The 15123-nt window shown below is 37.3% G+C and overlaps 3 protein-coding genes across 5 annotated transcripts; 2 read left to right on the forward strand and 1 right to left on the reverse strand.

Moving 5' to 3' along the window:
- Window positions 1-949: 949 nt before the first annotated feature.
- LOC103341338 (uncharacterized) lies at window positions 950-5839 on the forward strand. Its single transcript, XM_008244843.3, is given in 7 exon segments — window positions 950-1203; window positions 1206-1328; window positions 2241-2435; window positions 3387-3503; window positions 3646-3795; window positions 4883-4941; window positions 5475-5839. Coding segments are annotated over 7 exon segments (849 nt in total). The 5' UTR covers window positions 950-1134; the 3' UTR covers window positions 5611-5839.
- A 146-nt stretch (window positions 5840-5985) lies between these two features.
- On the forward strand, window positions 5986-9057 carry HOL3 (S-adenosyl-L-methionine-dependent methyltransferases superfamily protein). Of its 3 annotated transcripts, XM_016796275.2 has the most exons (8): window positions 5986-6562; window positions 6700-6842; window positions 6934-7020; window positions 7110-7210; window positions 7291-7390; window positions 7677-7723; window positions 7873-7951; window positions 8687-9057. In XM_016796275.2, exons 1-8 carry the CDS (start codon window positions 6154-6156, stop codon window positions 8738-8740), a joined length of 1020 nt encoding a protein of 339 aa, XP_016651761.2. In that variant the 5' UTR covers window positions 5986-6153; the 3' UTR covers window positions 8741-9057. The 3 variants fall into 3 exon arrangements, with proteins under 3 accessions (XP_016651761.2, XP_088899313.1, XP_088899314.1); XM_089043187.1 differs by lacking the exon at window positions 8687-9057 and having other exon boundaries at window positions 7682-7723; window positions 7873-7957; XM_089043188.1 differs by lacking the exons at window positions 7110-7210; window positions 7291-7390.
- Window positions 9058-9498: 441 nt separating this feature from the next.
- LOC103341337 (ankyrin repeat-containing protein At5g02620-like) lies at window positions 9499-14374 on the reverse strand. Its single transcript, XM_008244842.3, has 3 exons — window positions 13162-14374; window positions 12067-12476; window positions 9499-11005 (listed from the first exon to the last, which is right to left on the reverse strand). Exons 1-3 carry the CDS (start codon window positions 13646-13648, stop codon window positions 10139-10141), a joined length of 1764 nt encoding a protein of 587 aa, XP_008243064.1. The 5' UTR covers window positions 13649-14374; the 3' UTR covers window positions 9499-10138.
- Window positions 14375-15123: the final 749 nt, after the last annotated feature.

Genomic DNA, 15123 nt, shown 5'->3' on the forward strand with positions numbered 1-15123 from the left:
GTTACTGGATCAGATACTAAAGAACAAAAAGCCGTGGGAGCGAGGGATGAAAGCAAGTGGCTCTCTGTATTTTTTGTCATGAACTGCTTGCTTGTGGTCCCTGTTTGTCTGTTCTGTTGTACAAACAACCAGCTCATGCCGATGCTGATGCTGATGGCAATGGTATGCGTTGCGTAGTAGACCGATCCAATGTTTCATGAAAATTGAAATCCTAAAGTTTCATGAAATTCTTGTGAGACTCATCGCATGCCATGCATCATCCCCTTCCCTTCACGACCACATGAAGAAAGCTGCAATTATAATATTTATTTGTATTGTAAATTGTAAAATGAAAACTGAAAAATGTAAAATGATTTATGGCGTTGTATTTTCATGTAAACCATATGAATTTATACTTTGTAATATAGAGGGGCACTAGGTTTTGAGAAGCGAAAAAGCAGACTAGTATTGGAAATTGGACGTGAAGGTAGAGATATGTTCGTTCGAGTTTCTTTCGTTCTTTCTTTCTTTCTACCCATTGGAATTTGGAATTGGAGTTTCCTCTTATTTTATGAACATTTGGATTGTTAGAATTTTGGCCGTTGGACCAGATTGTTAAAGTATTCTCATCTTCAATGGATTGGTGCAAGGATTGTCCCTTTAGAAACTTCAGAATACATTTATTAAAAAGGAAAAACGGCCAAACTTGCAAATCAGAGGTTTTATATTCGAATCTCAAGGCATTATAATCGTGTATTTGAGAAATCTCACTCTCCTTTCATTTATATAGCTTGTACTAAAAAAAAGGAAAAATTCATTATACAGTTGGCAGTAAAGTAGATGTTTTTTTACCAGTTCAGTTGAGAGCTGTGCGGAGGTCAAAATATGAAGAAAAATATATAATAAAAAAGCCAAAAAGCAAACGAAAAGAGGAAAGAGTAAAGGGTAAAGGAAGCCCTTTGACAAAATTCTATTCCATTTCACAATTCTATCTTCTATAACTTCTAAATAAAACATATCATATCTGCTCTTATTCAATTCGCTTATTAGATTTTTTTTCTTTTCCAATTGGAGGATATTAAAAGAGAAGAGAAAGGAGCACAGAAAGATAGAAGGAAGGAAAAGCTGCCCAGAGCAAAGTTTTGAAAGGCAGGAATGACAGCACCTTTGAGGCTTTTCTTGCCTCTAACCACCATTACTGCCTATTCTTCTTCTTCAGACTTTCCCTCCAAGTCCTCAAATCCTTTCACTCTGCAAGCCCTAATTTCAAGCTTTCATACTCTTCCTCTCTCTCATCTCACCACCACACATGTGCTGGAAACAAGACACCCATTCGCTCCAAGCGGAAGGTATCTCTCTACATATTTATATGTTCGTATCTATATCATCAACTTTTCTTAATTTTAAGAATTGGGTCTTGTTCATTGAGGTTCTTGTGATGGAAAAGGTAGTATTTTTTGGGCTTGGAGATCCTTATCCTTAGTTTTTGGAATGAGCTGGCTATAATGGGACGCTGTTCCTTCATATAGTAATTGAAATTTTCCTTGAAAATTGGGTCTTGTTTGTTTAAGCGCTTCATGGGTTTCTTTGTTATCTGAGAGGCTGCAATGCGATTTGCTCTTAGTGTACGTTGAGGTACAGGTTTAAAACAAATGGGTTTAATCTAGATTTTCAATTTTTATTTGTCCTAAACCCGTTTAATTTCTTGTAAGACTCAGCCGTGTATCTTCCATGATCGCAGTTGTAGTTTAGTTTCGTTACTGTATGGTTTATGAATTAACATGGAAAATGTTAGCATAAGGTTCGTGAATTTGTCCATCGGTTGTTCATATGTATGCTTCTTGGGTTTACAGGAGTACAAAAGGTAAGTGCTTTGAAGTTTTAGTGCATCTGCATGTGTAGTATTTTTATGATTTCATCCCCACCTAAAACTTTGGGGATCAAACATGTAGCCAATGCAAGTAGTCATTATATTCGGCTTTAAAGAGTTTAGTTGATATTGCTTGTATCCCGATTTAGTATCACTTACTGGGACTGATCAACCAACATCAAGCTCTCTGTAAACTTTTTAGGCAAAAAAACATATCTTTCTCCATGGAAATGCTACAGAGAACAGTTATTATTATTATTATTATTGTTTCTTTTATACACGTATTAGAAGTCATGCGAGCTTGAACTTGTATGATCACCACTCTTTGTGGGCAGTTGGTTTTCACTAATGATTTACTACCAGGGGATCTGTTTTTTCTGTACTGGTATAGTGGCTCTGCGGACATATGAGAAGAGATCAAGACATAGATAGTCCATCAAATGAAGACAATAAGGGTGCGAGTATGTTCGGTTCTGATGAAGAAGTAGGCACCCAAATCCCAACCCAAGCTCAATCAGTTGTTGAAGGATCAGGAGCAGTTCTGGTATCAGAGTTTAGACCTGTGGCCGATGTTGATTATCTACAGGTGTGTTTATTAATCAATTTGGCTTTCTTTTCACTCCTTTGGTGGATGTTTGGGGTTGGGGTTGGTTCTTTTGTGTGACTTTCCTTTTTACCCTTGTCTTAGCCTTGTCAATTTTTTATTAACCTAAGCAAACATTAATTGAACCCAAATTAAACTGACAAGTAGACAAGTATAGGGATGATCTCAACGCATATTGTAAAATTGTTACTCAACTAATTCAACAAAAAAATGACTGTTTGAAATAATCTAAAAGTTGAATAAACAAAAATTCAACTTGAGAAACCCCTAACTTGAGTCAGGGTACTTCGCCTTATCCTCAATATCCTTTTGCAGTATTAATACTCACTTGAGTCGTGTACTTTTAAAACACAAAAGACACTGATTTGCTCAAATAATAAATACTATCAGTTTTCTGTGTCTGATTATTACCCAGAGTTTTATAAGAATTAAGAACAATAGTATGTAATGCCTCCTCGCAAACCAAAAGTTTGGGACCTAAAGGATATCATTTAAGACGAATGCACAGTCAAAATTAGGGTGATTAGATATTTTGTTTTAAATCATGATCGAGTCATTTTCCTTTTCTAATTTCAATATAGCTGTCCCTCACCTGTTCACCCCAAGCTTTGTAAGAATCATAGTACGCATTGTCTCCTTTCAAACCAAAAGTTTGGGACCTAAGGATATTATTTTGAGATAAATGTACAGTTAAAACTTGGGGTTAGGTATCTCTGATAATCTTTTTCAAATAAATTTTCTTTCTAAGTCCAACAGTCACAGATGTTTGGCAGCAACTTCTGAGTGGCCCATCTCTTACAGATGTTGCATGCCTTGTGTTGTTTGTCTTGTCTCTCATTTGTAATTTTACTTGCAGCTTGAAAGCACAATCAATCTTCCTACTTTGTGCTACTTCAGATATTTAGAATTTTATTTCTGTAATATTATCTGCAGGAATTATTAGCCATTCAGCAACAAGGGCCCCGAGCAATTGGCTTCTTTGGGACCCGTAATATGGGATTCATGCATCAAGAACTTATCGAGATTCTTAGCTATGCGATGGTTATCACTGTAAGAGCTGTACATTATATTTTCTCTGGCATTATGAGTACTTAGCTATCAGATGTTCAACAATGCTGGGTCTTTTCAGTTTATGTTGAATCTGAACGGATCAGTGCCCTTGACTTGTATGTTCCTCAACTCCTGTTTGCAGAAAAATCACATATATACATCAGGGGCATCTGGCACTAATGCAGCTGTTATCAGGGGTGCTCTCAGAGCAGAGAAACCAGAATTACTTACAGTAATCTTGCCGCAAAGCTTGAAGAAGCAACCTCCTGAGAGCCAGGAATTATTGTCTAAAGTAAGAATTTCTTAAAGTGACATTCCTTAAATATTTTGCTTTCATCTATTGCAAAATTTTGGTCTTTACTAAAATTTTCTCATAGTATTTACATAATTGTAGTTATTAATTGCTTTTTGTCTCCTAGTTTTGACTCTCAGTTGAGTTTCGTTCTTCTTTTTGCCTTTTTGGCTTTTCTTAATGCTGTTTTTCTAAAATAATTTCTTTAACCACTACAGAAGCGTCTTTTGTAGTTCTCATGCACATCATTCTTGCCCTGTGCATTCCTCTTGGTAAAATTTCATCTATCAAAGAAAAACTATTTATACAAGATCCATGTCTCTTTTGATGCATTTGATCTTTGTTTTTCATTTTTTTATTCTTAAGGAATTTTTAATAGAAACTTTTATACAAATTTATAAATAAACCCAATCCTAGACATGTATTTATAAAAAAACCCAAGCACTATTTAAACATAGAAACACACCCAAAATCAACCTCAAAGTCAACTTTTTGGGTGTGTTTATAAATGGGTTTTGAGTGTGTGTAATGATGGGTTTTGGGTGTGTTTATAAAGTGTTTTGGGTGTTGGGTTTTTTTATAATTTCAACCTCCATTTTGGGTGTTTTAGTGAAACTCCCAAATTTTTATTCATCTGCCTACACTCTCAAAATACTCATCCATTCATATTTGGTTGGGTAAGGTCGTTTTGCAATCAATTCCTTGTTAGGGAACACTCATGAATCTAGCTTCAATCGTTTTGTTATGTTAGAATACATTTCCTACAATTTATTACTCTACACACACACACACACACACACACACACATATATATATATATATATATAGAGAGAGAGAGAGAGAGAGAGCATTACAAGAGTAGGTCTACAGTTGAATTCCTCAGAAAATGAATTTGAATTGGGGGCTATAGTTATTTACGAATTTGATTGGTGCATATAAGCTGGAACTGAATTTAGTGGATTCAGGTGCTGAAGTATGTTTCTAGTTAATATTTCCATGGACTGTGGTAATGATACACTTGTTCCCACCACCTGAAAAAGGAAAAGCAATATTGTTGTGGGAATTGATAATTTTTTGGGGTTTTCAGGTCAAGAATGTGATAGAGAAGCCTTACAATGATCATCTACCTCTGTTAGAAGCCAGCAGGTTGATAGTTGCTCCACTTACTTATATTTATTTAATTATTATAATTTCACCTACCATGTTTTCTTCCAGTACTATATAGTGCTAATCATTACCTATTTATGATGCCTACTGAAATTCAAGATATTAATATATGCAAAGCATTTGATATTAAGCATCTCCCCTTCTAAGGGCCAAAGCCATGGTTGCTTCTGCAGCACCTGATAAGACTGAGGCCAAAAGGGTGTATTTTCTTGTAAGAACCCAATCCAACTGTTACCGGCCATTGCTCTATTTACTATGATCAAGCTTGTAGATGAGCTTGAATTTTTTGCCCAGTCTCTATCGAGACAGTTGAGTCCCTTTGAGTTTTCTAGGTTTGATCAAGCAACTCATCAAATTGTGCCAAACGTCTACTTGAATTGCTTGTGTAAATTCCTTTAAACCAAGGTCTACTAGAATCTGAAAATGAAATAGTCAGTCGTGATTGGTAGTGTAGCTTTCATGTTATAGCAGGCAATACTGCAAATTTCATGTCTTCCATGTTGAAACTGCAGGTTGTGCAATATGGACATCATTTCACATGTACAACAAGTTATATGCTTTGCGTTTCATGATAGTAAATTGCTCATGGAAACTTGTCAAGAGGCCAAAAATCTCCGGAAAATCGTGACTCTCTTTTATCTAGATTGAACCATTGTTCATGCTGTCCATACATTTTGAGAGAGAGAGAGGGAGAGAGCACTTATATTTTTGTTTGTAAAAAATTAGATGGAACCTACCAGACCACATGACTTTGTAGAGTGAAATAGTGAGGGAGATCAATTTGCTCGCATTCTGTAATTGGAAAGAGGTGTATTTTGTTGGTAAATTTTTAAGGGGAAGGAAATCTTGGAAATAAATGTTGGTGCATTGAATTAAATTTCATGAGCTCACCACAAAATGTATTAGAAATACATACATGCCATTTTTGAAATATGGAATTTGAAGCCGAAAGAAAAAAAGAAAAAGAAAAAAAGGAAGACTGAGTTATCATAGAGATGCTTGTTTTGTTCTTAGCTTGCATGCAGTAGACAGAGTTAATGGGATACGAAAGCGGACTGTGAAGTGAAGTGAACACAGCTTGATTCGTGGAATTCACGGAGCAAGTTGTCTTATCTGTTGTTCTTGAATGTAATCAAATCATCACCATGTTCAAATATTTGCAATTATTTTGGAAACACTCGAAATACATATATGATATATATCCTCCCGACTCCCAAAACGAAAAAGGATTACAATCATTTATTATTTCACGGTCCAGCACCAGGCCACAATCACAAATTTACAATCGTGTTTTGTTTTCTCATTCCAACTCTCAACTCAATCCAGTCCGAACTGGCTTACCAAGGAAGCCTTATCATCATCACTACCAGTACCAGTGCCAGTAGAAGAAGAGGATACCATTTCCTCTCATCATGCGTTTGGAATCTCAATCTTGTGCCTTCCTTTCCCTCGAAAACCCTCCTTGTTCGTGCCAACCGATCCAGGATGATGAGGAAAGAAGACCCCCGCCCCCCCAAGGTTATCGATGCACAGAACATTTCCATACGATCTCACCACAACCCTCCTGCCGTGGATAAGGTTCAACAACTCCTGTCTACAGGTAGCTACCCGTTCCATTTATATCTGTCTTTCTTTTTTTCTTTCTCTGAAAAAAAAAATGAAACTGGTTTGAATGATTAGATGAAATGAATTTTCTTGTTGTTGTTGATGGATTTTGGCATCCTAACTCATAATAAGGTGGTGGTGGTTCTGGTTGGGACAAGTGCTGGGAGCAAGGTTTGACCCCTTGGGATTTAGGACAGCCAACGCCTGTGATTGCGCATCTTCATCGTCAGGGTGCTCTTCCCAAGGGCAGGGCTCTTGTCCCTGGTTGTGGCACTGTATGTATCTTGATTCTTCTCTCTCAGTACTAGTCTAGCATTCAAGCTTTTAATAAATTAATATATGCTCGTTGAGGTTTGGATATGGCAGGGTTATGATGTTGTGGCAATTGCATCCCCTGAACGCCATGTCACTGGATTGGACATTTCAGAGAATGCCATTAAGAAAGCAGCCGAGGTAAGACTTGACTACACTGGCAAAATCAAAGTGCCTCAATACAAGAGTATAGAATTTACTTTCATTTTCTGTTTGAAATGTCATGGCAGTTGTTTTCCTCAATTCCCGAAGCACGCTATTATAGCTTCTTAAAGGTGGACTTTTTCACTTGGCATCCAACTGAATTGTTTGATCTCATTTTTGATTATACGTAAGTTGACTTAAAACGTCGCGTAATTATTTCCCATGAGAAAGATCTCTTGCCTTGATTGATCACGTCTAATGGAACAGGTTCTTCTGTGCTGTTGAACCAGAGATGAGATCAGTGTGGGCACGAAAGATTCGGGATATTTTAAAACCAGATGGGGAGCTCATAACACTAATGTTTCCTGTATTCATTTCTCTCTCTTTCCGTGTGTGTGTGTGTGTGTGTGTGTGTGTGTGTTTCTATTCTCTGTTCTTCGTTAATATTCCCTTCTTGCAATGAACATGAACACTTCCATCTGATATTTAAAGGACACCCTGTTTTTAGGGTGATCGCCCATTTCCCTTTACACATTAAATTTTTTTCCACTTTTATTGAAATTTTGTTTGTTAAAATGTTTTGAGTTTCAACATTTAACTTTTTTACATAGTTTCTGATAGTTCTATTGAAAACTAATTTTATTTTCTGGCAGATCAGTGATCATATTGGTGGACCCCCTTACAAAGTGTCAGTTTCAGAGTAAGTTCCTACTCCAAATCCTGTTTTGCTATTCTTTTAGACTTAGTTCTAAACTTGTGTTGTTACGAGTAGTGAACTTTTGATGTACAAATGATACTATTTTTATTTATAGTCTCTATACTCATTATTCTTGATTCATTTTTGTGCAGTTATGAAGAGGTGTTGCATCCCATGGGTTTTAAGGCAACCTCTATCGTAGACAATGAACTAGCTGTCCCACCTCGCAAGGTATGTATCAAAGGTTGCTCTAGTTAAATTGAATATGAGATTGCAAAAGTTAAGAAGTCTGTGTTGCAAGATAAATTATATAATTACAGATATCTGTACCAAAAGAAAAATAATTACAAAAGATAGTGTTGATAACTCCCAATTTGATCAGGCTACAATATGATCCTCCAGAAAATGTTCAATCTCATCTTTTTGCTATTGTTCAACGTCAAGGAAATTTTAGGATAGAGCTCAGGGTGAACATGAACCCAATTAAATTTTAATTCCTAAAACGCACATAAGTACTCAGAGGGATCTTATTTTAGGGGGAAATTCACCAATTATTGGGTAAAGGTTCTCTACAATTTAAAAAGACGAGAATTAGGTGGAAAAGAACGCGATGAATGGACTTGCAAGGGGGAAACCCATGAACAGTGAACTGAATTGTTATAAAGCAAACTTAGCATTAGGCAACAATTACATTGTCAATGGCCTCATTTTGATCATCCCTTATAATGGTGGTTATGGGCGAAGACTGTAGATGTGTGCTTGATGTTGATACTCTCTTTGTCCATCTATGTTTGCTTTGCGGGGATAAGCCTAAGTTGCTAGCTTTTACTGCTTTGCACTTTGTGTTTCTCTGGACTTAACCATGATAGTTTCACTCCAGTTGAGTTACACCTTTTGCTGGACATAATCAAGAATACAGTGGATGTTTATTAAGTTTTAAAAAGATATTTTCATTATATTTTGCAGGGAAGAGAAAAGCTTGGAAGGTGGAAGAGATCTCTAAGCAAATCCTCTCTCTGAGAATGATCGTTGTATATTTTTCGTTTACCCCCAAGAGGTCCAAAATACCCAACAAGCATTAACTCTCCCTGAAAAGGAGGTGATCCAGCCGCACCTTTGGAAACGAGACGGTGGAGGTGGTGTACGTTTTGAGTCTATTCCTCTTCCTCAACTTTATGAGAACGGGAGCTTCGTGCATTAGGCTGTCTTTTTTTTTCTTTTTCTTTTTTTCTTTTTGGTTTGAAAAGAAAGGAAAAAAGAATTGGAATTGATCAATTATGTTATACTTTCGTTCTTGGTTTTATATGTTGAGCATCATGTCCTCTCTTTATTGCTTATTATCACTGTTTCATTTTTTTACATCAAATCAAAGCTTTCTAGTCAAGTCAAACAACTAGTTTGTCTTTGCGGGTGGAGGCTGTAAAAAAGGAACTGTGACGAAGAAAGCGGCGGTCGTCAATCGTCAACTGCTTGGCTTCTCTAACTAAAACTATGCTTACCATTTTTTATTCTTTTCTTATGATGAGTGGGTCATAAACTCTCTCTCTCTCTCTCTCTGAACAGAAGCCATTAGTTTCAGGGGCATCAACTGTTACAGTTATATATAGATTTATATATACATGGAATTTATTCTTCACCAAAATAGTTTCTTTTGACTCATGCTCCCTTGCGTTGGTCACATAACGAAAAAGCTACGTTCCAACTTCCAACCGACCATGCATGTGCGAAACAAAAGAGACGAACAAGAAGCATGTGAATCCAACACAAACAAAAGCATGTGAAAAAGAGCAGGAGATTTTTATTAATAATTATAAACATCAAGTACTGCTATTACAATACTTGCACATAATAAACATCATCTATAAACTCACTCGCAATTAAATACTTGAATAATAGTAGTTGGATATGCCTTGAAGAAACTTGGATTAAATTCTGCAACTGCAACACCCTCACTCAAGGTTAAACATGGATCCCGAACTCAGTTCATAGCGTGGATAAATTTTGTGAGAGCCTCAAGGGTCAATGGTAAACATACATCCTGACCTGAGCTCGTAGCATAGCAGGGTCACGTCATCATAACCGGTAACCACAGACCGCACACAGAACAGAAAAACCAAGACATTCCTTATCCTATCAAGGAAAATCTCATGTAAAGGTATAAAAACAAGTAGTTGTAGATTACTTGCTAAACCCAACACTCTTTCTTCATGCATACTCCATATTTCTAGGTTAAGAGATAGATAGATAAATAGATAGATCGGCCTCTACATCATCACTACTTACCATTAGAATCTGATTAGTGGAGTAGGAGCTAGGAGCAACAGCAGCAGCATATGGATCCTAGTCCTATATACAGCACGATTCATGCATAGGTCACCCAATCTCAATCCTTGTGTTTCATTTCTCCCTAAATTGAACTTACAGTGCATACATCCTCTTATACTCGCTGTTCAAAATCTCGTGCTCTGATGCCATAGACATAGAGAAAGAACGAGACTTACTCTCAGCTCTCCGAATATTCCTCATTTTGGACTCCTCCATCCTATGTAAAATGACACAATAGCACATGGAGCCAATGGTAGTAAGCATGATTGTGCTGCCTATAACTGTTGCATACACAGCAAGCCACCTCGAGTGTGAACCCACCACCACATACGTAAGAGAAATAAAAGCAATAGAAATGAAGAGGCAAGCTAGCCACATGAGCTTGTTGATCACAAAAACAAGCTGCTTTTTTGCCTTCTGCTCAATCACAACCACAGACGTCTGGACTACAACAACAGCCAGGGAGATGAAGAGCGCCAGGCTGTCAAACACAAAGAAGATGATGAAAGCAGCATTGTTTGCTATATGAGCTTGTCCAAGCGTAAGCCCCAAAGTTTTCTCCTCAACATACTGGCCAGGAACAGTGAAGATGGCCGCAAAAGCAACGGTGGCAATCAGCACAGCAACAACAGTGGCAGAGTTTATAGCATTGTTGAGGCCGCTAATGTGGAGCTTTTTCAACTTCTTTGCAATTTTCTGGACTCTGGCACCAGTTTGACGGGTCTGTTTGAGTTGGGACTGGACATCGTGCTTTATGTCACTCACAGTCTGCTTAAGCTGCTTTGCTGGATTTGCAGGTTTTCCTTGGTCTTTAGAATTGGTGGCCCCTGCTTCCTTTAACACGGACACGAGTTCTGGAGTCCCAAATTTTTCTGCAATGTCGAGTGAGGTCTCTCCAGCCTTGTTACTTGCATTGATGTTACTGCCGTCATTATTAATGGACAATAGACAGCGTACATTCTGCACATATGGTACATGAGCATAACTTCTGTCATTAGAAACAGGAAGGCAAAGATACGAAACTTACGTCTCCAACTAACTTTCAGACTTTCAGACTTTCAGACTTTCAGATTGGTATGGTTCAATTGGAACTTGAATTCAAATGTAAAAACTACAGGTGTTGGCCTTTGCTATAATGAAAACTCTCTATTTGCCTAACCATTCTTCAGAGTAAACTGTGATCCGATAAAGGAAGACAATAAACCTTGTGATCTTTTACCTGGCTAGCAGAACTAAAATTTTCTGAAGTGGCACAAATGTAGATTTGTTATATTTATGCCAACACTCCTAATTAACCTCAGTCAAAATGTCCATTTTACTGAGTTTTAGAAAATAAAGAAAGGGGTCATCTTATTGGCTGATTTATGAACTTTGAAGCATTCACTTCCTTTAATTGAGTCCTCAAAACAGAATAATAGGTTTCAAAGCTGAATACTAAAATACCAATGAATTTTAGCAATCAAGTATACTTTGTTAAGCAATAGATACTCTAGTAGGTAATCCTTGAGAGCCAAAGACTTGCAAGTTCATAAGTAGGACAGACTTAAGAGTTCAAGATGTGAAGAATGGACCACAAACACATTGTAAATCAAGCTAACTTCTTTCCTCCTGCCCAGCCCCCTCCCTCACAAAATACCAGGTTAATGAGGAATGAGGATGAGACTTAAACTTAGCACATTTTCCAGGATGACATCCATATTCAAACTTTGATTGAAGCCACAACTGAAAATAACATACATGACGAAGAGGAGCCATAGCATTAACAGAAGGAGAAAAGAAATTCCAATTTATGGCCACAACTTTAGTTGTACCATACGTTTGAGTTAAAATATTAGCAATTGATTAATGATATATTACTTCGCATGATCTCACGAAACCTGCAAATATGGAAGCCAGCCAGATTACATACCTAGTTTAGAACTTTGGCTTTGCAATAATTGAAACCTGAATCATTGATATAACATGTAGCATATTTCTTTAGATTTTTAAATAAAACTGAAAGAAAAGAAAGGAGGAAACACCTCAATACGGCCCTTCCTTGTGGCAATATGCAACGCTGTGTTTCCCTTGTTATCTTCCACAGTCAAAACTGAGGGATCGGGTTTCAGCAACTCCAGCACAATCTCCACATTGTGCCCTTTCACAGCCATGTGCAGCGCAGTTTGGCCTTTCAGATCAGTTCTAAAAGCAGCGCTTGGATCCTTATTTAGTAGGGATTTGACTACTTCCAAGTGCCCCATCCTTGCTGCTGAATGAAGGACAGTCTTACCATTATTGCGGGCTATCTTAGCAAGATTTGAGTCAGTTTCCAGGAGGAGATTTACAATATCAATATGACCCTGAGTAGCAGCTGTGTGTAAGGCAGTTGAATTGGATAGATCTGTGGTCATGGCCAAGTTGGGGAACACGTGCAGAAGTTCTTTCAACACCTCTGAAAGAAACAATTCTGAATCATAATGATGCATATGATGAAGAAAATATTATTTGATAGTTTCTCAAGCATAATTAGGCTCTTATAGCTCACCAGGAAAAATGAGGTGAAGATAGAAGTCAATAAGAGTGTGTGCGTGTGTTTAGATTGAGGAAGGTACAGTCAACAAGCATTTCAAAATCCATCTTCAAGAAGAAATTAAAATGCAACTGTATCAAATGGTGAAACTGAAGAATGATAGAAGAAATTAAAATGAAGACGCTGCTTATTAATTGCAAGGAACAACAAAAGAAAAATTCCAAATGATGTTGGATAAGTATGCAAACAACTAGAATTTTGGAACTTTAAGCTACAACTCAAGGGATGGTGGTGTGGTTTCAACTGATAAGAAGATCAGGGAAGAAAAAGATTCACGTCACACGGTACTATTTGGTCTAAGAAACCCAGTTTAGTCTAGCCTTTGCTGTGTTCAGCTACAACTTATTTCCTAGAATTGTAACCAGATCATTAAATCAGTATGTGCTACTCCTTCCCTAAAATTTGTCATCCGAGGAAAAGGGAAAGTGATTTTCGTTCCATCATTTTCAACACGGGAAGAAGTGCTACCAACTACCAAGTTCCAGAATACATAATGCGAATCGTAATTGCAGAAGCATACATATTCAATTTCATACTAGTATCTTACCAAGATGGCCCTGTCTTACAGCAATGTGGAATGGATCATAGCCATTTCTGGCTGTGATGGATGCAGTTTGAAGGTCCATATGCTTCAGCATTTCCCCAACAATCACAGCATGCCCATTATCCGCTGAGGCATAGAGCGGAGTCTCTCCCTCCTGGTTTGTCTTAGACAATAAACCAATTGACTCATTGCTATTATTACAATTCTGAAGAATTTCTATGACTCGGACTAAATTCCCTGCTCGAGCAGCCAAATGGAGTTGGGAGTCACCTCTTTTACCGGGTGACTCCTTGCTCTTCCTCCTTTCTCCACCAATAAAGCTCAGCTGTTTCTCCATAACTATCCGAAAACTCTTCTGCTTCTCCATGAATCCGCGAAAACTCTTCTGTTTCTCCATTGCTCCACGGAAACTAGGCTGTTGCTCGATTGCCCCATTGAAACTTGGTTGTTTTTCCATCTTAGCTGCCTGGAAACTGCTCTGTCTCTCCATATGATCAACTTGGCTGATGATTTCAAACAAAATCCTAGTTCCTAGCACTTGGAATCCTGATTAAATCCAAGTTTAAATTCTACTTTTCCACGATTAGATAAACATTTCAACAAAGTTTACTTCCCTACAGAGACAGTAAGAATCCCAATTCTCAGTTGATATAGAAAGACCACTCACTCACACAACTTGTGCAAGAAACGAGCTCTCAGACTTATTCACTAGTTATTTCGAATTCCAATTTTCTGACTCAAAATCTGTTTCTAATCCAAACCGAAATTGACCCATTTGAAATATCAAAAGCGGCTGTTTAGTGAGCACAGCAACAGAAGCCAGAAACCAAAACGCAAGCCAATAGGTGAAGAAACAAAATATCAATATCCGGTACCTTGATTGTGATATTTTACTGCGGAAGGGAAGAAGGCCAAAATGAAGCTTTCTCTGAATCTGAAAATCTAGAATGAATCTAGGAATACCATACACGGCTGAGCGAATATTAGATCAGAAGCTGAAACTTGGAAACTTGAAAGGGTATCCAATCACCGTATCAGTATTCAGTAGCAGAACAAACCCCAACTCAACCCAACTCAACTCAACTCAACTCGAAAGGGTATCAATTTACATGAGATGAGACAGCAAGAAGAAAAGAAAACCACCCATCCATCCATGTCATGTTTCTACTCTACTTATCGACAAAAGAAAACCATCCTTCCATGTAACAAGCAAGACAAGACACACGATATTTTTATTTTTATTTACTTTACTTTAGAGTTTTATCTGCCTCACAGAAAAACGCTGTTTTTATTTTTTGTTGAAATCTCTTTTTGCTTTTTCTCCATTTATAATAAACATAATCATTTCATCATGCTTTTTTTTTCTTCATCTTGTTTTGGTAATAATTCATTGGAAAATCGGCGGACTCTAATTTATTAGTTACAACTTACAACTTACAACAAGAGAGAGAGAGGGAGAGAGAGAGAGAGAGAGGTGAAATGAATTATCTCTACTCGGCAGTAGTTTATTACGTTGATGATGATGAAGACAGCGTAAAATAATACAAAAAAGGAAAGAATCCAAGATCGAAATATGGTATAGCATGTCACTTTCACATCACATGGATGATGGATGCACTGCACATCTCCCTCTTTTTATGATGCATATGATGCATGCCCTCCTAACTTAACTTAAAAAAGAGTTTGTGTTAGATTGCGCTTTGTTCATCTATATTCAAAGTTGATTGGTCAAAATTTTCCAAAACAAAACAGTAATTGGTCAAATCATTGCACACCTTCACACACACACACCCCCCACTTGATAAAATTGATTGATAGGGGAAGGGAACGTATATATGTACATGTATCATTTCGTATACTATACTCTATACTCTCCATAGCGTTGAAATGGTCAATGACGTTTCCCAATTGCATTCTATATAGGTAGGGCAATGATTTCTCCACTTATTTTATCACTTACACTCC

Source organism: Prunus mume, linkage group LG8 (genome assembly GCF_029339155.1).
Source record: "Prunus mume cultivar Tortuosa linkage group LG8, ASM2933915v1, whole genome shotgun sequence".
Lineage (NCBI taxonomy): Eukaryota > Viridiplantae > Streptophyta > Magnoliopsida > Rosales > Rosaceae > Prunus > Prunus mume.

Coding starts and splice junctions, on each gene's coding strand:
- HOL3 (XM_016796275.2), top strand. CDS start 6,154: ATGATATATATCCTCCCGACTCCCAAAACGAAAAAGGATTACAATCAT. Junction 7,724..7,872: donor TACAAAGTGTCAGTTTCAGA/GTAAGTTCCTAC, acceptor ATTTTTGTGCAG/TTATGAAGAGGTGTTGCATC. Junction 7,952..8,686: donor TAGCTGTCCCACCTCGCAAG/GTATGTATCAAA, acceptor TATATTTTGCAG/GGAAGAGAAAAGCTTGGAAG.
- LOC103341337 (XM_008244842.3), bottom strand. CDS start 13,648: ATGGAGAGACAGAGCAGTTTCCAGGCAGCTAAGATGGAAAAACAACCA. Junction 12,477..13,161: donor TGTAAGACAGGGCCATCTTG/GTAAGATACTAG, acceptor TGTTTCTTTCAG/AGGTGTTGAAAGAACTTCTG. Junction 11,006..12,066: donor CAAGGAAGGGCCGTATTGAG/GTGTTTCCTCCT, acceptor CCATATGTGCAG/AATGTACGCTGTCTATTGTC.